The sequence below is a fragment of the Rhinatrema bivittatum genome, chromosome 3, assembly GCF_901001135.1.
Source record: "Rhinatrema bivittatum chromosome 3, aRhiBiv1.1, whole genome shotgun sequence".
NCBI lineage: Eukaryota > Metazoa > Chordata > Amphibia > Gymnophiona > Rhinatrematidae > Rhinatrema > Rhinatrema bivittatum.
In genome coordinates, this window is record NC_042617.1 from 580,138,095 (window position 1) to 580,163,175 (window position 25,081).

Here is a 25,081-nt window from a genome sequence, read left to right on the forward strand (position 1 = left end):
ACCCAGGTACATTGGTGTGTGCACAGGAGGCTGCTTAGAGCCAAAGTTCAGGAGAGCTAGACGTCAGGGACAAACTGGTCCAAGCGCCTTGCTGTCTGTGAGGCGTGCCTCCTGGTAGCAGTTTAGTCCTCACTCTCTGTATAAGTGCTATTTAGATGCTCAAAGTGATTTGACTACTATAGCTTTTGTCCATGTTGGCACATCCCCTTGGCCTATGGTGTCTCTGGAGGGGGTGTGGAGGGGGAGGCGAGGCAATGGTCAGTTCTCCTCCCTTGTTCCTGAGGACAGAAGCTTCCTCGAGAGAGCAAGGTTGGGCCTATGGACTCTGGTATAGATCCATCTTCCTCCTCCTCCTGGGAGGGATGTTTCCAGGGCCTGCGGACCTTTCTGCAGGGGGGCCCAGCGAAGGCAAAGCAACCGTACTATGTAAGGATCACGTGCTTGGGCCTTCCATTTGTCAGTCACAGTGGGCAAATGCCACAGGGAGCCTGTACCTGGTAATGTTCAAGGAGGTGTGGATCATGAGACATTGGAGGAGTCGGATGGGGAATTGGCTTTCTCACTTCTAGAAGACGGAGAAATTGTATATTATTGAAAGCCGTTTGGACTCTGCTCAAGATTTTTTTTTTTCCACAGAGATGTCTTGCTGATATTGTTGGCTCAGACCCTGAACATGCTTAGTGTGGCTGGAGGCAAATTTTAAGTTAAGCATCCTGTTTCTTTTCCCCCCTGTATCCAGTTCAAGAGATATTGGATTTAAAGAAGGTAAATGCAACTCCCAAGGTTCCCCGTTTTCCACATGGAAACTCTGAGGTCCGTCATAGAGGCAGTACACAAGGCAGAGGTCTTGGCATCTCTCGCCTTGATAGAGACAAATCTGCACATAAGCCATCAGGCCGGAGCACCAGACATTCCTGAGGTTCATAGTTGTAAGGGAACATTTTTGTTTTTGAGCCCTTCCCTTCAGCTGGTGATAGCTCCACGTACCGTCACCAAGGTGAGGGTGGTGGGGACAGCTGCTTTGCAAACGTAGGCTGTGTTGGTGTATCCGTATCTGGATGACTTGGCTTATTCATGCAAAATCAAATGACCTCTGTCAATAATCAGTACGAGGCACTTCAAGTCTCTAGGATAGGTGGTGAACCTAGCAGCAAGCCATGTAATCCTCTTACAAACTTCGGAGTATCTGGGAGCTCAGCTCAACACATTGGCGGAGAGAGAGTGTTTCTCACTGAGAGAGATTGCTGAAATTGCAGAGTCAGATTAGGCTTCTGCTAGAGCTTTCGGTGCCCAGGGTCTGGGACTATTTACAGGTCTGGGTTCTATGGCATCGACATTGGAATTAATGCATTGGGCGTTCACACGTATGCGGCCTCTGCAGGGGACTCTTCTCACACTGGAATCCATTAATGGAATTCCTTGTTCGTTAGGGGGGAAGTCAGGGATAGTCTTTCATGGTGCTTGTTCTCACCAATCTTGAGTGTGGTGTGGAATTGGAGATTCTGAATTGGGTAATTATCACCACTGATGCAAGCCTCTCTGGATGGGAGGGTGTTGTAGCAAGATCAGTTAGTTCAGGGCCAGTGGTCGAAACGGGAGGTGCACTTCGCGTTGCTTGCCTGTCTGCCAAGATTACGCAGCCATCCAGTATGGATCCTTGCCAGGTTCTTATGGCCTGGATTGGCCACTGTTGGAAACAGGATGCTGGGCTTGATGGACACTTGGTCTGACCCAGTATGGCATGTTCTTATGTTCTTATGACGGTGGACTACATCAACCGTCAGGCAGCGGCTCGAGAGGCCCAGGAGTTGATTCTCTGGGCATAACAGCACTTGGAGTGGCTGGCAGTGTCTCACATCACCGGAATGAACTATGCTTAGGCAGATTTTATCAGTCGGAGAAAGATAGACCCCAGGAAATGGGAGCTGTCAGGGGCAGCGATGTCTCATTCACGGAAGATGAGGATATCCCCACCAAAGAGAATACTAAGGTGTCGTGTTTTACAGCTGCTGAACAGAACACAAACCAAAAGAACTGGTGCTCTGGTGCTGCCATGGACTTGAGGGATTCATCTTTGTCTTTCCTCCCGTGGCCTCTGGTGGACAAAGCATTGCGGCAGATAGAGAAACATCCAGGCAATATGATCCTGGGAGCTCCAATGCGGCTACATCGACCATTCTTTCCAGATCTGATCTACATGACCATAGATGGTCCCCTGAAGTTCGGACATCGGTCGACTGTTTTCCACCAGGGCCCAATATTTTTGGGTCAGGCGGCTCACTTCTGTCTTATGGCTTCGCTTCTGAGAGGAGACAACTGAGATGGGGGGGATATTCCAAAGTGGTTATTTACACTTTCTACATCCTTGACGTTTGTGCAGATTTGGAGGATCTTCAAGTCCTGGTCTGCTGTTGACGGAATGCAGCCTCAGTCTGTTCAGGCTATGGTGTTGCATATTTTGGCATTTTCTACAGAGAGGTTTTGGTCAAGGGATTGGCCTTTAACTCTTTGAGAGTGGAGGTAGCGACTTTGGGGTAAGGTGCAAGGGTATCATCTGTCCGCATATCTGGATGTTCTATGGTTTCTTCAGGGAGCTAAGAACTTGCGTCCTCAGGTGCAGAACATTTGTCCATCTTGGAATCTGAATCTAATCCTTAGAGGATTGTGTGAGGCTTTGTTTGAACCACTAAAGAGAGCTACAATTAAAGTCTTGACTCTTAAAGTGTTTTTTTCTTGGTGGCTGTTTGTTCAGCCAGAAGAATTTTGAAGCTCCAGGTGCTGTCATGTTGAAATCCCTTCCTACAGATGTCTTATTTGGGAGTATATTTATGCATGGTACCTTCTTTTCTGCCTAAGGTAGTCTCGGCATTCCATCTTAGTTAGACAGTAGAGTTTCCAGCTGTTGTGGTTTTGGATTCCTCTACACCTCATGTAGGGAAGCTTAGGCTCTTAGGTTGAAGGCATGCTGTATTATTGATGTATCTAAATTCACTTATGATTTATACAGATTGCATCTCCTCTTTGTAGATCGTATCATCTCTTCGTACTGTGGAGTGGTCCAGAGAAAGGAACTAAGTTGTCTAAGGCTACAGTTGTGCGGTGGCTGAAGAAAGTGATCGAGTCGACTTACGTTTCTAAAGAGTGCTCGCTGCTGGAGGGTTTAGGGGCAAACTTGACACGTTCTCAGGCGACTTCCTGTGCTGAGTCACATCAGATGTCTCCACATGAAATTTGCTGCGTGACTACTGGGAAGTCATTGCCCACTTTTGCTAGGCATTATCGTTTGGATGTCGGGGTTCCGGCTTCCATGAGCTTTAATGAGTGTTCTTTGAGCAGAACTCTCCACGTCCCACCCAAGTTAAGGAGAGCTTAGGTACATCCCAGGAGTCTGGACTGATCTGGGTATGTACAGGGAAAGAAAAATTGGTTCTTACCTGCTAATTTTCATTCCTGTAGTACCACAGATCAGTCCAGAGACCTGTCCATTGGAGAGTCTACCACTTGTACTGTTGCTTTGTATATAGTGCGGAGTTATTGGAGGTTTTCCATGCTGATCGCTTATGTTGAATTTGGGAAATTAGTTTTCGGTTGTTTTTTTGGGCAACTTCACCTTCTTCCGGTTTGTTGGAGGGGAGCGAGTTTGCTTAGGAGGTTGCTTAGAAATTTATGGTTGTTGCCGTTATCTTGGCTTGGGTACAGGTCAGTACTGAGGGACTGCAGGTGACGCACTGGGTTATGTACAGTGACAGTGAAACTTTCTCTGTCTCCATCTGGTGGCAGGGGGCGGGAGGCATCCAGGAGTCTGGACTGATCTGTGGTACTACAGGAATGAAAATTAGCAGGCAAGAACCAATTTTCCTTTTTGAAAAAGAGAGACTTGTAAAGTGCTTCTTGGGCTCCCTCTCCCTTTGAAAGATGAAGCCCATTTTTACAAACCTTGCTCTCAGCAGAAATGTTTTGTTGACCCCCCCAGCCACTATGAAAATAGAACTTGGGCAGTCATCACTCAAGTGGTTCCAGGATTCCAGAAAGATCCCTGGTGCATGAATTCTGTGCCAGGGCCATCGCTGCAGTGGCCAGACTAAGTATGCCGGGAAAGAGAAACGGGGGTAGTTTGTGAATGAAGGCTTATGGTGCCAGGATCTCCGCCCTAGTTCTGACTGAGCTGGAAGCCCAAAGGAACAAAAGGAAATTGCTGGATGAAAAATAAAAGAATGTAGGCCTAAGTGATGCTTATTGTGAGGCATGCTGACGGGGTATATTGCATCTTTTGTATTTTTGTGGCCTGGAATCGCGGTCAGTTTTATGGTCTGCTGGTACAAAATAGACATTAAAGGGTGAATTTTCAAAAAATGTACGCGTGTAAAATTGGAACTTGTGTGTGTAAGTTGTATGTGGACACGTAAGTAATATTTTACAAACATTCGAAGTATATGCGTTTTTATCAGTGTCATGTAAATGCTAAAGGGAAAAAAAGGGACAGTTTAGGTGCATTCTGGGACAGGATTTTGAGGTTCATGCACAAGTTACCATTTTGTAAGCATTATAGGGGTGTGTATTACCAGACATTTGTAATTGGAATCGCGCTTGTTTTATGTCTGTGGTTTTTGGGTGGGAGATCTGGGTGAACTGGTGGAGGCATCGGAGAACTGGTATTTTCAGAAGTGGAGTGTGCACATACTCTATAAAATATTTGCCTTTGCATTTAATTCTGTGCTATGCATGCCTCGTTATAACCTACATGTGCAAATGGTGTACTGTGGACAGTTTGGAAAGTTGAACATGTGTGCCATTGTCACTATGAAAATTGGGCTCTAAAGAAGTTGGATGTGTGCGTAGTTGTGTGTATTCAGCACGGTCCTGGATCACCTGTGGCACCTTTGTGTTTGTGGTTTTTTTTGTTTTGCACCCTTACCAGTACATTCCCACAACAATAATAATTCATTGCACTTATAAAATCCCAACTATGTACTTTTTTTTTACATTTTATTGAACATAAAACTGGGCTCATATCAAGGTAATATCATAACCCAAATAACTAAGATCATCTGTATTTCTTTTTTCTTTTGAGGGATCTCTCTCTTTTCCTTTCTTTTCCGTATTGTGGACTAACATAATACCTTGCTTCTTTATAGGATTTTATTTATGATGTTTAATTGCTTTTTTCCTGCATCAAGTTTAATATTCTTGGTTGTAAATGTTAAAGCTTAATAATAATAACCCCCCCCCAAAACACACACACACACAAAACTGAATTCTTTGCAGGTTGTGACACTGTTTTCATAGGACCAATACAAAAAGATGTTGTACGTGAGCTTTGAAGACCTCGTTGATCCCTTTTTCGGATGTCCTACGAAAGGTGTCACAATCTGCCAAAGATTACGGTTTTCTCTAGGATCATTATGGCCACCATTAGAAATAAAACTTAGAAGTTCACCTGTTTTCAGGGACCTAGGCTTGCACGTGTCCGCAAATATGCAAGGGTCTGAAAAAAAACAAAAACCCACCCTTGTTGGCAGTCTTCATGTCCCCCGCCCCCAGATGTGTCCTGAAAACCTTCGTATGAGTAGGGCACCAAAACCAAAAGTCATTAGGGGGATGCACACGTCCACCTTCTTTTCTTTTGTGTAGTAGGATAAAAATGCATATCATTGTAGGAAAAGAAAAAGTGCATGTTTAGAGGGAGAGAGAGATGCATGCATGGGTTTATATGGATGTTTACAGCCACCCGACCTTGATGGAAGATTCCGGGTTTCTTTGACAGGCAGAGTATGGCAGCCTGTTGTCGCTGCTTCCAGTTGCCCAGTTACATTCGTGAAAAAGCTGCCGCTTGTTACGGTGCCCACTACGGGAATGCCGTCATTTCGTATCTTCGTGCACAAGTTAGCAAATATGCACATAGTTAAACCAACTTTCAAAGCGAACGTATGAGCGCAAGTCTGTTTTGAAAACTATCCCGGCGACGCCACGTGAACACAGTCGCACCTGATATTTTGTTTGCCTACTTTTGTATGAGCGCAAGTCCACAGCCTGCCCAGACTCCGCCCTCTGACATGCATTTCCCCTATACGCTTAAAAGTACTTCATGCAGTGTGCATGCATAGCATTTTCTGGTTGGCCGTGCGGCTTTCTAAATGGCCAAGCACTACTTTACCCGCAGAAGTCCCTTTGAAAATTACCCTCTCTAATTGCAGTCTGAATAGATTTTCAGATTAATTCCCAGCAATCTAATTGATGAGAGTGTTTGTTACTTAAATGCTTCTAAATCATCTCCGCTAGAGAGGGCAAGTGACTGCAGGTACTTTGCCTTCCTGGTCCCAAGTTGTTGAGTAGGTACGGGTCCGTTCTTGAGTGGTTTGAAATGTAACGCAGATTGTCGCCCCTCTGAATGACAAGCATATAAGCATTTCCAGCAGAGCACTACCCACAAAGCTTGGAGGAAACCTCAGTGCTGCGCGTGGAGTGTCAGACGCAGAGTTCTGTCGAAAGACATCAGTCCATTGAGTTATATACCCAGTACACACCACCACCACCCTCCCCTGTTTAGGCAATTCTCTGTGGTGATCCAGAGGAAGCAAGAAAGGGAAAAAAAAAATAACCCTGCAGCACTTCCTCCCAGAAGGTTTTGAGAGCACATTCCTGCATCAGCACCTGTTGAATAGAATCTCGGTCGGGCAGAATACCCAGCAGCGTAGCCTGCTGCAATGGTGCATTACATTCGGAGCACAGATCCCAGGGGCAGTAAGGCACGCCAGTAGCTCTCCTATCTATCGGGATAGGAGGCACTGCTCTTCCTGGTGCCCACTCCCCAGCACTCAGTCAGTTTGCAGAGCTAAGCGCTTAGGCAGTAGCACATCCGCTTTCCGCTTCATGATTTTTGGGCCATAGGAAATCCATACTAATTCTGGCAGGATGCCTTATCATAAATGCCCAGTAAGTAGACATACAGTGTAAATAATAGTATAATAAACAGAAAACAATGTACCCGATTGGCTTGAGTTACTAGTTAAATTTCATTGGTTTTTATAAGCATACATACATTGGGTACTGCTAAGTGACAGTGACTTGCGAAGCTCCAGCTGTGTACTGCCTGTTGATGACGTTATTTGTCTGTCTGGGGGTCATGAGCGACTCTGGCCCTAAGGGTAAAGGCATGAGTGATGATATTGAAGGTAGATAAATCTTCAGGAAGGGACAAATAATGATGGCTACATCGACTGATTTGTTTATTGTTTTTAATATGTTATTTTTACGTTTGAGTTTATTGTTTTAGTTGATGTGTGCATTGCTTTGGAAAACGCACCTGTAAAACCCGAAAAGAAATTAACAAATTTTATAAATAAATAAACGAGCAGAAGAACACAGGTTTGGCTTCAGAAGCAGTTTTCACTTGACAGTAACTTTAGAGCATGTCCTGGAAGAAACACATAGTAAAGATTTTTCTCCCTTTCATTGAGGACAGGGGGGAAGATTAGTACATCTGGCCAATAATATGTGCATCAAAAATACATTTTTGGATTGCTTAGGGGCACAGAGATATCTGAAGACAGAAGACATCGTCACGGTGTCTGTATTTCACAAATAAGCTGGGGAAAAGGTGTTTGCAGCGCTCCCTGCTATCCTGTTTTCCGTAGGTTAACTCTCTTACGAATGGGAAAAAAATTCCTCCTAACGATTTGTTTTCATTTTTTGATGTGTGCGTACGTCTCTGTGCAGAACCGATAACGCTATCAAGAACCACTGGAATTCTACCATGCGGAGGAAGGTGGAACAGGAAGGTTATCTGCAGGACTCCTCCAAAGGCAGCCATCCCGCAGCGGCAGCCACCACCGGCTTTCAGAAGAACAGTCACCTGCTAGGGTTTAACCCTACGCCGCCCTCCTCTCAGCTCCAGCCAGCCACCCAGCCCTCTGCCACCGGCAACTACTCCTACTATCACGTGCCCGAGCAGCAAAACGTAAGCCGGGGACAGGGTACAGCGCGGTCCCTTCATGTTTTATTCAGGCTTGTGTTTCTGTTTCGGCTTCGATTTTTTTTGCAAAAAAGGATCAGTTAAGTTTGATGAAACCCCTTCCCTTTTTTTATTGGGGAAGGGTGCAGGATTTTTTGTTTGTTTTTTTTTAATTTTAGTGAATTTCAGCACTTGCCAGAGGTGCCAAATCGGTCGCGGAGTGAAACTGACGTCCTCCATTCATCCACAGAGCGGCTCTGCCACTGGAGGAGGGGGGGGGGGGGGGGCAGCACCAGAGGGGGTGGACTTTCCAGTTACGGGTGCCACTTGGCACCCGCGTTTCGTTTTGATTTTAGGGATGCGGGTGCACACTCCACCAGAGCTGAGGCCACCACCTCGTTTCACACAAGCCATTTAGATGCTTTTCTGATTGCGGTGACTTGGAGGTTGACGTGCCTGCTGGGTCGCTCTCAGATCTGGCCGTCTTTCGCAGGATAACCTCTCCGGCATGGAGATGCATTCCAGGATCAGTCCAGACTGCTGGGTTGTGTCTCCCTTCCAGCAGGTGGAGTCAGAGAGAAAAAAGTTTAAGGCACCCTATGATAACCCTGCGATCCTCCAGTATTTCTCTGACTCCAGCAGGTGAAGGAAGACATACCCTGCGGTCCTGATCCTCTCTACGGCTGAGTGTTTTAGCTCTATTTCAGTCAAGGGATCTTTTGATCCCCGCTGATCACTGACCAGATCAACTTTTGAACCGCAGTTTTCTAGCATTCCTTCTAACGTTATCTTTTGTTGCCTCTCCTAGGTCCCCTATCCTGTAGCACTGCATGTAAATATTGTGAATGCCCCCCAGCCAGCGACTGCAGCTGTCCAGGTAAATATTTTGTGGCTCGTTTCAGGAAAGGACAAATAGAGGATTGACCTGCGACATTCCCATAACCAGCAAGTAGTCAAGTTGTGACTGGGAAAACCATTTTGTAGGCGCTTTTAAGTGATTTAGGCAACTTAGCTGGAAAGTAGGGAGATCCTGATCCGGCAAACAAATCGGCACATTTATTTGGGGACAGGGGCCTCGGTTACGAGTTGACACGGGGCCATCAAAGACATTAGGAGCCAGTGCTGTCTTTGCCTCAGTGCTGGTGTGAACTTTGTATTCTGAAAAAGAGGTCAGCATGGTCCAAGGTCACGTTCATTATCTTTTGGGTCGTTTTTTACATTAAAAAAAAAGTATTGCAGCCTGCAAGGAGTTCACTGCACTTGTTGTTGCAGTATATCTGCGAAAATCAGACCTGCAGATCTGTAGATGTGGTGTTGCTAAACCAGGAAAGGCTCAACTGTCCACGGTGGCATAAAACCATCCAGTGTGACCAGTGTGTGCGCAGTGGGCAATAGGTAGCCACTTGTGTATCCCTACTGACAGTAATCTTGCCTTGTTTGCAGAAGGCTACCTCTTATTTTGTAAGTCCATTCGAAGTGAAGATATGAAATGATTAATGGACTTGCTTGGTTAACATGAGAGAGAAGATGGTGAGAGTGAGCTTCAGTTATAGACCAAAGATACTTGCCTGGAGGCCTGGGAGCAGCAGGTTGTGCTTCAGATTTCACCCTGTGTGGTTCTGTAACAGAACAGAGTCCGCAGAGCCCTGCACGGGCTGGACTGGCGCTGCAGCTGAAATTGTAAACCTTAGGGCAAGGCGGCATTTTGAATGTGGCTAACACGGCTGCATTGAGTGGCAGGGTTGAGTACCCACCCGGTTGTTTAGATGTAGGGTTATGGGGGCAGTAAGCTTGCCCTGGCTAAGCTGCATGGCAGGAAAAGCACTAGGGGGTCTTGTCGCAGTTGACGACCAGCCGGAAACGCCGCTCTCAGTGTCCAAAGCAAGCGAAAACGCGGAGAGCATTCGGCGATTTGTACGCAGGCATAAATTAGCCATCTGCTTCAATTCCGAGCCTGATTTTGCTGGCATGGTGTTGTTGCTGTGTGACTGGAGACCTCGGGCATTAACGTTTTTGTAAGTTTTTTTGTTCCCCCCTCCTCGCTGCCCCCCCCCCTCCAAAAAAAAAAGAAAAAGCCCACCAACAGATTGGACCTTTTTATCTTTTCTCCCTTAACTCTTAATTTCAGAGACACTATAATGACGAAGACCCTGAGAAAGAAAAGCGAATAAAGGAGTTAGAGTTGTTGCTAATGGCGACTGAGACTGAACTGAGGGGGAAGCAGGCACTACCAGTAAGAAAGTCACTGCGTGCTTGGATGCAGGGATAGCAGCTTTACCCCAGTGCTTCACTCCTCTCCCCGCACCTCTCCATCCCCTTTGCTTGCGACCTGTGCTCACGGCTCTATATTTCCATCAGAGAAGGGAACCTGCCACAGACTGAATGCAATGGGGGGTTTTTTTTCCTCTTTGTGTCTGTGAAGTCACCTGAGATATGCCCCAAAAGTTTTGTTTTTGGGAGAAAAAAATTGACTATATTACTTGCCTATACAATACCGTATATCGATATTCATATATATATCTATATGACTATATAGATATATATCTCTGTGTATGGACAGACATACAAGATGTACTGTGCAGACCTCAGGTTATGATAAACTTGATGATAAGACTGCCGGTCTGTATCCATTTCTGAAAACATTAGAGGCTCGTGAAATGAAAATATAGTGCCTTTTTTTTCCCAACTGTTCTTCCTTCTTGCCTGTAATCCTCTATTCAACGAAGGCTGTAGCCTGCGCAGGAGCCCTCGGTGTGAATAGCGCTATGTGATGCTGCACATCTGTAACATCAGCTTGTTTGGCGTGCACGCTTTTTACCGCCTTTTTTTCCCCCCGTAGACTTAGCTGCATGCTCCACCCCCCCATTGCTGGCTATTACTGGATTCTGATTTGCCGCCTATTTTGACAACGCGCAGCTGGAAAAATAGCGCCGCGGTTCGCTCGCGCTGTGCAGCATGTCTTAGTGCGGGTGAACAAAATGCAGAAGATAGCTGGTGGCCGGCAGATGTCCACGAGTGATTTTATTTAAAATGTCTTTGATTGTTTTTAGTGAGGATAATTGTGTGCATGATGTCTTAGTTCAACTCACCTTTTTAACTTGAGTTAATGTGTTTTTTTTTTTGGCGGTTAGTTTCATCTGTTGCATGACCGCACTGGAAACAAATTTCTGTTTTTAATGTGCTCTCCTGCTTTCCTAACAGCATTTGATTTGACAGCCCCCACCCCCCCTCCCCCCCCTCCCCCACACTCCCTCTTCACTGCATTGGTGAAAGCTGTAGCCCGAGGCAGGGGGACAGAAGGGGGGCTTAAGCGAGAGAAACTAACTAAAAAAAACCCAAAGCAGCTGTATCCCTAGATTTTTCAGCTTCCACCAGGCTCAATCCCCTGAGCGCTCCAAACTTTGCTCTTTTTCTCTGAACCAACCCCCCCAAAAAAAAAATTGTGCCAAATAAAAGTTGGCAAGGCGTGGAGGTGCATATCTTGTAGGTTATAGCTTTTCCAGCGTAAGCGGTAGCACAGAAAAGTCATTGATAGGAGACGAGAGGTGCCGTGGCTTCAAACAGGCTGCTGCACTAATGGAAGGAAACATCTTGACGACTGTTTCAGAAGAGTGCAACTCCTTGGGATGATGCAACTGCTCTTATCAGGCCTGCAGCTGTATACGACACCTTGTGCAATTTCATTGCTAAGTTCCTTCTTGTTTTTTTTGTTTTTTTTTTACTTTACTCTTCTTTCCCACCCCCCACCCCTTTCTCCTCCTTCCCTAAAATGCAGAACCATGCATGCAGCTACCCTAGCTGGCACAGCGCGGCCATGGCGGACGGCGCCGGGCCCCGCGGCGACGGCGCCCCCCACCCCTGCCTGGGGGGGGGGGGACCACCCTCGGCACTCCACGCCGTCCCCGCCGGCGGACCAGGGCTGCCTGCCGGAGGAGAGCGCCTCGCCCGCCCGCTGCCCGGCCGGCAGCCAGGGCAGCCTCCTGTCTCAGGTGAAGAGTCTCTCGGGCTTCGCGGACACGCTGCAGCTGATTGATTCGGTGAGTTTGGAGGCAGGTGCATGTGGGAGGGAGGGAGGCAGGCAGAACGTGACCCGGGCCTGTCTTTTCTTGCTGGTCCGGGTGAAGCATCGCGGCGGCAGCAGCAGCAGGGGTTCCCTCGTCCCTGGCTCGATACCCATTGCTTTCCTTTTTTTTTTTGAGCAGCGCGGTGGAAGTTTGAGATCCCTCGCTTAATGAGGCCCAGATGGGTCTTGGCGTCGGCGAGGAGGTTGCCGCTTTGCGTTGGTCTGTGCGCGCTGCTTACCCAGAGATCCGTCGCGCTGCGGTGCCGGGTGTCCCGAGCTGTGGGGGGGGGGGGGGGGGGGCTTCTTGCTCTCACGCTCTCTCTTTTCAGAGCTTAAGGAACTTGCCTGGTGGATGCGTTTTTGTCTTTTTTTTTTTTTTTTTTAAAGAACTCGGTGCTGCTCTGTGCTTTGCTGCATAAAGCACGAACCCTTCTTTCACGGGAACCGGTGGGAGCAGGCCGACTGGTACCAGCGCAGAGCGGCCTTCTGTTTTTCCCCCTCCGGCTTTGTCATTCCAAGCAGAGGATAGGAATGTTTTGGGTTTTTTTACCTTTTATGCACCGCGGCTGGCGCGGTGCGGCGTTACCCTGCAGGAATAATTCACTTGCTTACAAACCCCCCCCTTCCTCTCCCGGGCTCACAGTTTCTCTGGTGGAGGGGAGAGGTAGAACCGGTGCGTTTAACCGATAGGCCAGAGGTGGGCAGTGAGGGTCGTGGAGAGCCGCAGGCGGGTTTGCTCATCAGATGGAGCGGACTCTAGGCCAGCTGGGTGCAGTTATATCCGATGAACACTCTTGTGTATAGACATCCTGATAATCAGACCTGTTGCCAGCTCTCGGGGGGGGGGGGGGGGGGGGGGGGACACACGATGTGTGACGGCGGCAGGCCAAGTATTCTTCCTGTTGCAGAGATATCCCGGTGATTCTCAAGGGGGATAGTGCGCAGGAGCGTAACGAAAACGAGGAGCTTGTGTATTTTTACATTATTTTCCCCCCCCCCCCTCGCGCTACGCTTCTGTGAGCTGGCACCCCTACCCTGTCTGACAGCTGCATGCCTCCCGCGTTGTTTCAGGATTCCTCCTCGTGGGGCGCCCCCGGCAGCTTTCAACTCCCCGAAGACGCAGGCACCTCCTGGCCCGGCCGAGCTCCCCCGGGCCGCCTCGCCCGGCCCCGGCGGAGGGGGAGCGGCCCCGGAGGGCCCTCCGCGGCGAGCCGGAGCCCGCCGGCCCGGGGCTCTCCCGCCCCCCCGCCCGTCTGCAGACGCAGCCCGTCGCCGGTGGTGATGGTCGTCCTTCGGAAAAAGAGGGGGCATCCCGGCCCCCCGGCCCCGGGCAGGAGCAGCTGCTTCGTCCTAGCCGACCTCGGCGGTTCCACCCCCAAGCGCTCCCCCGTCAAAAGCCTGCCCTTCTCTCCCTCCCAGGTAGAGCTGCGTCCCCCCCCCCCGCCGCTACTAATCCTCAGCAGCTGCCCGAGCGCTAACGATTTTGGACACTAACCCTTTGCAAGAAATGACTAACGGCTGCTCCTGGCGCTCACTGATTGTGCCCCGTGCTTGAATCTGCTCCCAATTGGCTGTTGCTCATTTTACCACTTAATTCATCGGCAAACTAACAAGCGATTGAGTTTTCTCCTTTTTTTGGGGGTGGGGGGAGAGGGGTGGAATTGTTGAGGATGCAAGTATTGGTGGAGGTGAGGGGTTAGCCGCCTCGCTCATCGACGGAGGAGAGGAGAAGGCGGTTGCGTGTTTTTTGCACTTTTTTGCTTTTCGTTCTTTCGCTCTGTTTTCAGTTTTAACTCCTCCCCTTCTCTCCCTCTCCTTTTTGTGTTTTTTGTCTTTTAACGCTTTCGTTCCTACCTCTCTGTTTTCAGGGCGGGGGGGGGGGGATGGTTTTTCCCTGCGGATGCAAAATGAGAAAACACCCCTTGAATCGGGCCTCTGGCATTCTACGTGATTAGTGGTCTTGATGTATGATTTATGTGCCCCGTGTGCGCATGCCACGCTCCTTTTACGCACTTTTGGGTTCTCTGAGTCCGTATGTGTTCAAAGCCTAATTTTTTTGTCTCTGTGTTCCCCTACCTGGGTTTTCTTTGTGACTTCAGTTTCTAAACACCTCAACCATGCTTGAAAGCTTGGACATAGACCACCCTACCTTAACGTCCACACCTCTCTGCGTCCAGAAGGTTCTTGCCATGACGCCGCTCCACCGTGACCACACGCTCAGGCCTCAGAAGGAGAACAGCATGTAAGTCCTGGGGCTCTAGTGCTTGACCATTCCAGCTGAAATGTACATTTCCAGGTCATATTTGGCCCCGGACTTTTTTTTTTTTTGGGTAAATGGAGCAGGTAGTCAGTCCATTGCATAGAATTTTCTTTGAGGGTGGGAGGAAACTTAAGCCGTTTTGGATTTTATTCGCTCTTGACGTATTGAGGAGAAATACAGACCAAGGACTACTTGGTCTGCCTTGTTGCCTCTCTCCATGGTGTCTTCTGCAGGCCCTACTCAATCTCTGGCCGTGGTCCCCTCACCATAATCATCACCACCACCTCCCGCATCTATCCCAAGCACGTTTGAATTCTGCCATGGTTTTGATACTTGGCGAGAAGATCCCTTCACATCATGCAACAGTTCGTCCTCCTTGTCAGTATGGCAGGACTGCAGCTGGCAATTCCAGTGTGCTGTTGTCCCACTCGCTGTCTTTCTTGTTAATGTGCAACTTTTTCTCCTCGGTGTGCAGCAATTTCTGCTCAATACTTCAAGAGCGAGCAGAATCCACCCTCCGATCAGCGAATGCACTTTGCCGTTAATGATGGAGCCGTGCAGCTGCATGCTGGTCCCTGGTTTTTGTTAGTTTTATTGTACTCTTGCGAAGGGGGAGAGGTTCAGCAGTGTAGACATGGCACAGGGATTAGCTTCCCTACTCTTCTGGGAAAGTTTGTTGGGATCTTTTCGTGTGCACAGCATGGATTGGACTGGACTGGACCTTGGGTTCATGTCTAATCCAAACTCAGCACTCTCAATAGTTCAGTGCCCTTCACTCCATGCTGGGATGCCCGAGTACGGCCTCAAGGGCTTCCCATACTTAATCAGTGACATTAGAATGAAGGACTGCGCTGGCCGCAGTATCAAACTCCGATTCCCAATGTACGTACCCGGATCAGTCCAGACTCCTGGGTTTTGCCTCCCCTCCAGCAGATGGAGACAGAGAAGTTTTGACCGACTCTGCCTTATATCCCAAGGTGCCACCTACAGTCCGTCGGTATTTTCTCTGTTTCCAGCAGATGGTGGAGGTGCAAAACCTACAGTCTTTTCTAGTTACTTAGTAAAAAAAAAAAAAGGGTAAAGAAACTTAGACAGATAGCACTTAAAAAACAAAAAAGGCAGGAAAAGATCAGGACGAAGATGACGTTCCTCGGCCTCCCAGGTCTTATGGGGACCACCCCCCCCCCCTGGTTTTTGAGGCAGCTGCAGCTAGGGGTCGAGGGCCCTATTGCCACCTTGTAGCAGCGCTGGGGGTGATACCGGGGAGCGCGGCTCACTCACCCCAGGAGGACCAGGACCTATAGGCTGCCGGGCAAGTTTTGTTTAAAAAAAAAAAAAATCTGTTGAACTCTTCATTCTGTTTTTTTTCTCGGACTCTCCCTTCCCTCGAGGTCGCGGTCGGGCTTGAGCCGCCATTTTTCACCGGTATTTAAAAAAAAAAAAAGAACCTGAAATTAAAAGGGAAAGCCCCTTTTTTTGTTAGAGATGCCGCGGAGGTCAGCGTGTTGTGCGTGCGCGCGACTCTCGAGAGACGGCCTATCTCCCGGGAGGAGAGGGAGCCTCCACGGCCCCCGTGGTTCGTGTCCACACGGTCTCCCGAGCGTTTGGAGAGCTGCAGCCTCCTTCTCCTGGTCCGTTCCCGCTGAGTGCGGGAACGGGCGCCATTTTAAATTCCCTCACGTCGGCAGCGCTAGCAGCGGCGGGGGAGGGGAGTCTCCCGCCGCCTTTGTCTACTCAACAAAATGGCCCCTGAGGGGGGGCAAATCGGTGGGGCTTGGCTCAAATGCAACAGAGGAAAACCCCCGATGGGGATTCAGATTCCTCTTCTTCATCCTCTTTTTCTTCAGATTTTGTTTTATTATTACATAAGGCCTTTAAGGCCAGGAAAGAAGAGGACGGCTGAAAAATCCTTTTTCTCAGAGCCACTTTCCAAGCCTGCGGAAAGCGCTGGGCCCTCTAAGGTGAAGCGTCCATTAAGGTCAGTGGCGCCCCAGAATGACACAGATACATCTTCAGGGACTTCGGACCCGGATGATCAGGACCTGCCATCCCAGCTTCCGCGGGGGGGTTGAAGGGGATGCGGACCAGCAGCAGGGAGCAGTGCGTGGGTCTCATGTTGTGGAGGGAGACTACCCGAAGGTGGTCCATCTGTTTAGGAAGGAGGAGCTTGGGCCTCTTATTCCCACTATTTGGGGGAATTGGGCATTGAAGCTCCCCAAGAGGAATCCCGATTGGGAGCTACAGATCCAGTGTTAGGCTTGCGTGGTCCACCTACTTCCTTTCCATTTCATTTCTCGGTCACTGACTTGCTCTTCTAGGAATGGGACACCCCTGATTGATGGCTGAAGGTTACTAAGGACAAGCTATATCTTCTGCCGGAGGATGCTTTGGACCTTCTTCGAGTTCCTAAGGTGGAAAGCGGCGGTGTCAGCAGTCACTAAAAGTCCACCCATTCCAGTTACCGGGGTCGACGGCCTTCAAGGATTTGCAGGATCGAAAGCTGGAGCTTCAGCTCAAAAAGAGTTTTGAGGTCTCAGCGTTTGGGAGTCCGAGCTGCGATGTGAAGCAGTTTTTTCTTTGAGAGCTGGTCTTCGCTGGGTGCAACAGCTACAGGCCAACGAATCGCTGTCTGAAGGGGAAGCTCTTTAGGATGGGCGTCTTGAAGCTGCGATCACTTATAGTGCAGATGCCCTTTATGACCTATTACGGACTTCTGCCAGGTCCATGGTTTCTGCTGTTTCGGCACGTAGACTGTTAGTGGTTAAGAAAACTGATCTGCAGATGTTTCTTCCAATTCCAACTAGGGTCTCTGCCTTTTAAGGGCAAGTTACAGTTTGAAAGGAACTGGAGGATATGATTCAGTCCCTGGGAGAGAAAGAGGAATAAGATTCCCGGCTGCCTGAAGATAGGCCAAGGCGAGGGGTTCTTTTTTCTTCTAGGTCCTCGCTTTTCGTGGGGGTCAAAGATCTCGAGCGCCACAATCGTCCACTTCCCTCCTTTAGGCAAAATACTAACAGACAAGCAGTCCTGGTCTCAGTCCTTTCGTGGATGGTGCTTCACCATGCTGGAAACACCCAGTCTGCGCAGGGCAGTAAGCCTCCACAATGATGTGCCGCCGGTCCATTCCTCTGTTCCGGTCGTAGGGGGCAGACTGTCCTCTTGTTTTTATGAGGAATGGACCAAAGTGACATTGGACTAGTGGGTCCCTTTCCGTGATAAGACACGGTTACGCTTTAGATTTTGCAACCGCCGCCTTCGTCCCCATATTTCTAGTCTCTCCCCATGCGCTTATGAGAAAAAGCATTGGGCGGTACGGGAGACATTGCAGCGCTCCTTCTCGAGCTTGGCTCGATTATACCCCGTTCCTCCTGTGGAGCAACGGAAGTGGGCCGCTACCTTACCATTTATTTTGTGATACCAAAGAAAGAGGGAACCTTCCAGCCCATTCTCAACTTAAGTGGGTCAACAGATGTCTTTAGATTCCCTGCTTCCGCATGGAGAATTTGTGGTCCGTCATTGCTTCAGTTCGAAAGGAGAGTTCTCCTAGCATCGCTAGGTCTGACAGAAGCATATTTACATATCGGAGTTCGGGGCCGCCCACCAGAAGTTTCCTGAGGTTTTCCATCCTAGACATCATTACCAGTTTCAAGCTCTGCATTTCGGCCTTGCTACCGCGCCCAGGACCTTCACCAAATAATGGTGGTAGTAGTAGCCACAGCTACAGAGGGAAGGCCTGTTGGTGCATCCATATCTGGACGACTGGCTGATTCGAGCGAAATCTGAGTCGCTTTGTTGCCATTCGGCTGTCCACCGGGTGCTTCAATATTTACAGCGCTCGGTGGGGTTGTCAATCTTTCCAAGAGACGTTAGTGTCATCTCAATCTTTGGAGTTCCTGGGGGCTCTGTTCAACACACAACAGGGGAGAGTGTTCCTTACTACGGATCGCATTGTCAAGCTGCAGAGCCAGATTCGAGTCTTGTTGTCCAAACATCCTCTGCAAGTTGGGATTACTTGAGGGTCCTCGGCTCAATGACATCTGGAGTTGGTCCATGGTCCTTTGCTCACATTACGTCCTTTACAGTCAGCGTTGCTTTCTTCGGTGGAAACCCAGTATCCGAACAATTTCATCTACCCTGCCTCTTCGGATTCAACGCGATCAGTCTCGATTGGTGGCTACTCTCGGACAATTTGAAGCCGCGGAGTTCCCTTATTAGGGCCCGAGTGGACAGTGATTACCATGGTTGCCAGCCTTTCCGGTGGGGAGGCAGTTTGTCTGGGGAAGTCCGTGCAGGGCCAGTGGTCCCGAGAAGAATCTCAGTGGTCCATCAATCGTCTGGAGACCAGGGCAGTACATCTAGCGTTGCAAGCGTTTCTCTTCCACTACTCTCCAGGGGACGTCGGTTAGGGTGTTGACAAACAATGCGACCACAGTGGCTTATTTCAGTCGCCAAGGAGAGATACAGAGCCGGCAGTGGCGTTGGAAGCTCAACAGTTGGTCAGCTGGGCGGAGCGGAATATTGTCAGCATTGCGGTGTCTCACATAGCCCGAGGTTGACAACGTTCACACAGATTTTTCTCAGTCATCACCATCTCAATCCCAGAGAGTAGAAGTTTCGCCGAGGAGGCCTTTCAGCTCAATTTGCAAACACGAGGGGCACACTCAGAAATGGATCTGATGGCGGACTTTTTCAAATGCCAAGGCCCGTGCTTCTTCGCTCTTCGCAGGCAAACAGGAAGCGGAAGCGTAGACACTCTGGTTCTTCCCTGGCCGAGAAACGTTCTTCTGTATGTCTTGTCCGCCTTGGCCTTTGATCGGCAGGGTGCTCAGGAGAATAGAACTTTCACCCGACAGAGGTAATCCTTGTCGCTCCAGAATGGCCGAGACGTCCATGGTTTGCGGATCTACTCAATTTCACAGCGCGGTGCCCCTGCGTTTTTCAGTACTTTCCAAACCTTGTACATCAAGGGCCCGTCTGTTTAGACGAGGTGGATCGCTTTTGGTCTAGCGGCATGGCTTTGAGAGCAGCATCTGAGAAGTAAGGGTTATTCTGACGCAGTAGTAGTGACGACACTTTTGAGATCCCATAAAACGTCCACTTCACTTGCTATGTCCGGGGTGTGGAAAGTCTTTTCGAATCTTGGTGCGTAGAAGGTGGGCTTCTTCCTATCCAGGCGTCAGTGGCCGATATTTTGTGTTTTCTTCAAGCTGGTCTCTCCAAGGGTTTATCAAGTAGTTCCCTGAGATGGTGATGACTGAGAAAATCTGTGTGAACGTTGTCAACCTCGGCTATGTGAGACACCGCAATGCTGACAATATTCCGCTCCGCCCAGCTGACCAACTGTTGAGCTTCCAATGCCACTGGCCGGCTCTTAGTCTCTCCTTGGCGACTGAAATAAGCCACTGGAGTAGTGGAAGAAACGCTTGCAACGCTAGATGTACTGCCCTGGTCTCCAGGTCTGTTGTACTGAAATAGCACACAACAGTCTATCACCCAGCACCCTTCATCAGCCTAGAACCTGTTTGTGATTGTAAGGGGCTTCTGTCACAAGAATGCACAGAATTAATCCACTAACCACATGAGAGAGGGGAGAATGAACATTTTTTCTAATGTAAATAAACAAAAAAAAGTTCGGGCAAATCAAAGTGGCAAATCATCAGTGGCAAGTTCGGGGCAAATCAAGTGGCAAATCAAGTGGCAAGTTCGTGGCAAATCAAGTGGCAATCAAGTGGCAAATCAAGTGGCAGCTCTTGGTTGTTTGCACGTACAATCCAGGGGGTAGAGTTTAGCTTTCGCATCCGATGTGGCTAGTTTTCTTAGGGGTGCAAAGCACTTACGTCCCCCTGGACGACTCCAGAAAGACACCCTTGTCCTTCCTGGAGCCTAAAACTTGGTACTCACAGCTCTGTGTGCTGCGCCCTTTGAGGCTCTAAAAAGGGCAACACGCTAAAAATGATTTTTCTGGTAGCTATCACTTCGGCTCGTAGGGTGTCAGAGCTTCAGGCATTGTCATGCAGAGAACCTTTCCTGAGAATTTTCGGATTCTGGACTCTCCTTGCAGGACAGTTCCCTTGCTTTCTTCCAAAGGTGTTTCCGCATTTCATTTGAATCAATCGGTGGAGCTCCCGTCTTTTCCAGAACTGGACCGGTCCTATCCCGTCTCTAGGGACTTACAGAAGCTGGATGTTCGCAGAGCCTTGCTGTGTTATCTAGAGGTGACGAACAGCTTTCGTGTGTCCGACCATCTTTTTGTGCTGTGGAGTGGTCCAAAAAGAGGTAATATGGCATCTAAGACCACGATAGCCCGCTGGTTAAAAGAGGCTATAAGTTCAGCATACTTGTTGGGTGGTAGACCCTTACCAGTGGGGCTTCGTGCCCATTCTACCTGCTCGCAGGCGGCATCTTGAGCAGAGTGCCAAGAGGTCTCACCGCGAGAGATTTGCAGAGCGGCTACTTGGAAGTCTTTGCATACCTTTGCGAGGCATTACAGACTGGATGTCCAGGTTCCGGGGGATTTGGAGAAGAAGTGCTCTGAGCGGGCCTGTCCGGATCCCATCCCAGGTAAGAAAAGCTCTGGTACATCCCAGGAGTCTGGACTGATCCGAGTACGTACAGGGAAAGGAAAATTAGTTCTTACCTGTTAATTTTCGTTCGTATAGTACCATGGATCAGTCCAGAGTCCCGCCTGGTTTTCCGTATAGAGGTAACTGAGAGTCCACTCGTTCATCATCATCATCATCATTTGTTTATTTCGGGTCTGCAGATCAGGCTTGTTCATCGTATTCAACGGGTTCTGTTTCCATTTGGGGTTAGTGATCCACTTCAGATTATATGTTAGTTTTATATAGTTAGTTTGGTTTTGAGCCATTCTGCTTTGCTATTGAGTAATACTGACGGGACTGTAGGTGGCACCTTGGGATATAAGACAGAGTCTGTCAAAACTTCTCTGTCTCCATCTGCTGGAGGGGAGAGAAAACCCAGGAGTCTGGACTAATCCATGGTACTACAGGAACGAAAATTAACAGGTATAAGAACTAATTTTCCGCTTGAGAGAAGCTCTGGGACACGAATTCAGGACACCCCTCTGATGCTGATCCCTCTTTGTGACTTTGGACGAGTTAATTTTATCTTCCCATGCCTCTGGGACCCAGTCGAAAACTAATTGCTCATCTTAATCTGGCTTTCGTGATCGACAGCTTAAGAAAATTAGTCTTTGCTTCCAACGGCACTTGCTGTTTAACATCTTCCATCCAAGCACTTGCTGGACACAGCCTTACCTAGCTTTTGAGATTGCCTTTGATCCGAGCTCACTGCGATAAGATTTGCTGCCATTCTGCAACAACCTTTCTTTTTTTTCTCAGCTTCAGGACTCCAGCCATCAAAAGGTCGCTGCTAGATACCTCACCGAGGACGCCCACCCCATTCAAAAATGCACTTGCCGTCCAGGAGCTCAAATACGGCTCTCTAAAGATGTTGGTAGGTGCTAGGTTTGTTTATACGACTGCAGCGTTTGTCATTTGAAGGAGAACACAGTGTCTTGTTGACTGTGCCTGGGGGTGCCCATTGCGTTCTGTGTTTTTTTTTTTTCAGCCTCAGATTCCGAGTCACATTGCAGAAGACCTGCAGGAGGTTATCAAGCAGGAGTCCGATGAGTCTGGCTTGGTGCCCGAGCTGCATGAAAACGAACTGCCTTTGCTGAAAAAAATCAAGCAGGAGGTAAAGCTGCTGGGCACCTGGAAACCTTGCATCGGTCAGCGCTGCTTGGCTGCCATCAAGCGAGGCGATTTTTGCTTTTCCAAATGGGCTGGGGATTGTGGCACGGATGGGGGCCCTCTGTCCCCCTTCTTTACTGCTTCCAGCTGGCTGGGGCGGCTCAGAGAACGGAGGTGCTCCCGGCAATGTGGTATCCAGAGCCAGTATGCGGTGAACCCCACTGTGTAGTGGCGGGACAGGTTTAACCCTCTGTACATGGTTTTGCCACTCAGTTTGGAGTAATGTATTGAACTAACTGAACATACAGTTGTGAGAGGGGAATACCCCTTAAATTAGCTTTTTCTTTTTTTTTTTTTTTAATGGGCTGGACCCAAAAACTCTGTGGCAGTGCATGTGACTACTTTGATTGCTGAGCCCAGCTGAGGCTGGAGATGCTGCAGAGGCTTTTTTGGCTAGAGAACGAATCAAAAAGGGACTGTCACATTATCTACTCCTGCAGTAGGTAGCAGCAATATTTCCCCCAGCTGAGATGGCAGGCTACAGCTCCCACCCCCCCCCCTGAAAGTACATGCTGTGGCACGCACAGATTTCCAAGACGATGAGTGTGAGCCGGTGGCAGAAAAAGCCAAGTGCATGACTCCTTATTTCTGTTGCAGGTGGAGTCCCCGACGGGTAAAGCTGGCAACTTCTTCTGTTCGAATCAGTGGGTTGGAGAGACACTGAACACTCAGCTTTTTGCACAGACATCGACGGTGGAAGACGTGCCAGTACGTATTTTGTTACTGCATGAGTGTGTGCTGAACCCCTGAGCTAACAACATCAGAAATTGCCATACTGGGTCAGACCAAGGGTTCATCAAGGCCAGCATCCTGTTTCCAACAGTGGCCAAACCGGGCTACAAGTACCTGGCAAGTACCCAAACACTAAGAAGATCCCATTGCTACTGATGCAGTTAATAGCAGTGGCTATTCCCTAAGTAAACTTGATTAATAGCAATTAATAGACTTCTCCTCCAAGAACTTATCCAAACCTTTTTAAACCACCTACACTAACTGCACTAACCACATCCTCTGGCAACAAATTCCAGAGTTTAATTGTCATTGAGTGAAAAAAGAATTTTCTTCGATTAGTCTTAAGAACATAAGAACATGCCATACTGGGTCAGACCAAGGGTCCATCAAGCCCAGCATCCTGTTTAACAGTGGCCAATCCAGGCCATAAGAACCTGGCAAGTACCCAATAACTAATAGCAGTGGCTATTTTCTAAGTCAACTTAATTAATAGCAGATAATGGACTTCTCCTGCAAGAACTTATCCAATTCTTTTTTAAACACAGCTATACTAACTGCACTAACCACATCCTCTGGCAACAAATTCCAGAGTTTAATTGTGCATTGAGTGAAGAAGAACTTTCTCCGATTAGTTTTAAATGTGCCCCATGCTAACTTCATGGAATGCCCCCTAGTCCTTCTATTATCCGAAAATGTAAATAACCGATTCACATCTACTCGTTCAAGACCTCTCATGATCTTAAAGACCTCTATCATGTTCCCCCCTCAGCCGTCTCTTCTCCAAGCTGAAAAGTCCTAACCTCTTTAGCCTTTCCTCATAGGGGAGTTGTTCTACCCCTTTATCATTTTGGTCGCCCTTCTCTGTACCTTCTCCATCGCAATTATATCTTTTTTGAGATGCGGCGACCAGAATTGTACACAGTATTCAAGGTGCAGTCTCACCATGGAGCAATACAGAGGCATTATGACATTTTCCATTTTATTCACTGTTCCCGTCCTAATAATTTCTAAAATTCTCTTGGCGAGTTTGCAGTACTGCTCTGTGAGCAACACTTAATTCATCATTTTTACACCATGCATTTTTTTCCTTTTTGATCCCTGGAACAATTGCACTGGTTGGAAGGAAGCCTCCTCTGGGGCTGAACTCTCCAGGGCTGTTGTAGCGCATCCTCGACCTCCCTTCACCCAAGGCCCGAGCATATCATTTCCCTGGTGCCTTTTTGCTTGGATCACCCAGTGTGGCAAGGCACAGCTCTGCCCCTGAGCCACAGATTATCATTATCCTTTGAAAATGGCATTTGCTGGTTTTCACTGAAGTCACTGTCACTATATCAGCCTTGATTCTCACCTGCCTACTCCTCAGAAGCTAGGTAGGTGATGAGCCTGCCTGGAAATTACCAATAAGTGCTTTGTTCCCAATAAGCATGCACTTTTTCCTTCCTTTGGCTGAACAATGTGTATTCTTAAACCATGTCTGGGGTGTACTCAAGCAAACAAATAAAGTCAGAGATGCCACCCTCCCAGCCACTTGTGTGTAGCTCAGAACCTGCTACAGGGATCAAACGCCTCTTATTTTCCCATCCACATGGCAGTTTTACTGCATGGTAGAAGCAGCTGGTTTCTTTGTATGAGGAGAATCCTGATAAAGCCTTTGAAAGCCAAATATTGAGGTGGCTCTCCCCTCCTGGTTGCCTGCAGGTCCTCCTGATGGGGAGAGTAACCAGAGTGTTGGGGCAGGCAGCGTGCAGGGAAGAGCAGGGGTCCCAGCGTGATGCACTGGGGAAGGGAGGCACGGCCAGATCTTCAGAATGCAGGTGTTCAAAGGAGACTTTCCATCCAGATCTCGTCTGCCTTAGCAGATATGGGGAGGATGCTCATAAACTGGCTGCGGCCCTCCCTTAGTAAGGCTAAGATTCTGTGCACTGTTCTGTAATGCACGCACATTAAGCCACATCTACAGGAGGCGTTCCCAGAGGAGAGTAAAATAGCACACATAGACTGTATTTTCAACGCCAAGTGTGTTATTTCCTGTGGGAAATGGAGGTGCAAATAAATGTCTGGGGGTACTTTGTACCCTTGGCAACTTTCAAAGTGCTGTGATTTTTTTCTCTCTGCAAATTGCTGCAAAGTCTGTGGGTAAAATATACCCGAGGACTCTCCCAGTAAAGAAAATTGCACCCCGAAAGAACTGTTGGCACTTTCTCTCATAATTCCTATGTTCTTCCCAATTTCCAGCAAGTATTACAAATTCTGATTTGCCCGAACTTTTTTTTGTTTATTTACATTAGAAAAAAATGTTCACT

At 48.5% G+C, this 25,081-nt stretch overlaps 1 protein-coding gene across 1 annotated transcript in view; it reads left to right on the forward strand.

Annotated features, from left to right (window-relative positions):
- Window positions 1-25,081, forward strand: part of MYB (MYB proto-oncogene, transcription factor) — a 59,823-nt gene that overhangs the window by 11,756 nt on the left and 22,986 nt on the right. Inside the window, 10 exon segments of the mRNA XM_029596613.1 lie at window positions 7,717-7,957; window positions 8,760-8,828; window positions 10,080-10,184; window positions 11,727-11,819; window positions 11,821-11,988; window positions 13,086-13,433; window positions 14,114-14,256; window positions 21,636-21,750; window positions 21,865-21,990; window positions 22,644-22,754. Coding sequence (XP_029452473.1) covers window positions 7,717-7,957; window positions 8,760-8,828; window positions 10,080-10,184; window positions 11,727-11,819; window positions 11,821-11,988; window positions 13,086-13,433; window positions 14,114-14,256; window positions 21,636-21,750; window positions 21,865-21,990; window positions 22,644-22,754 — 1,519 coding nt within the window.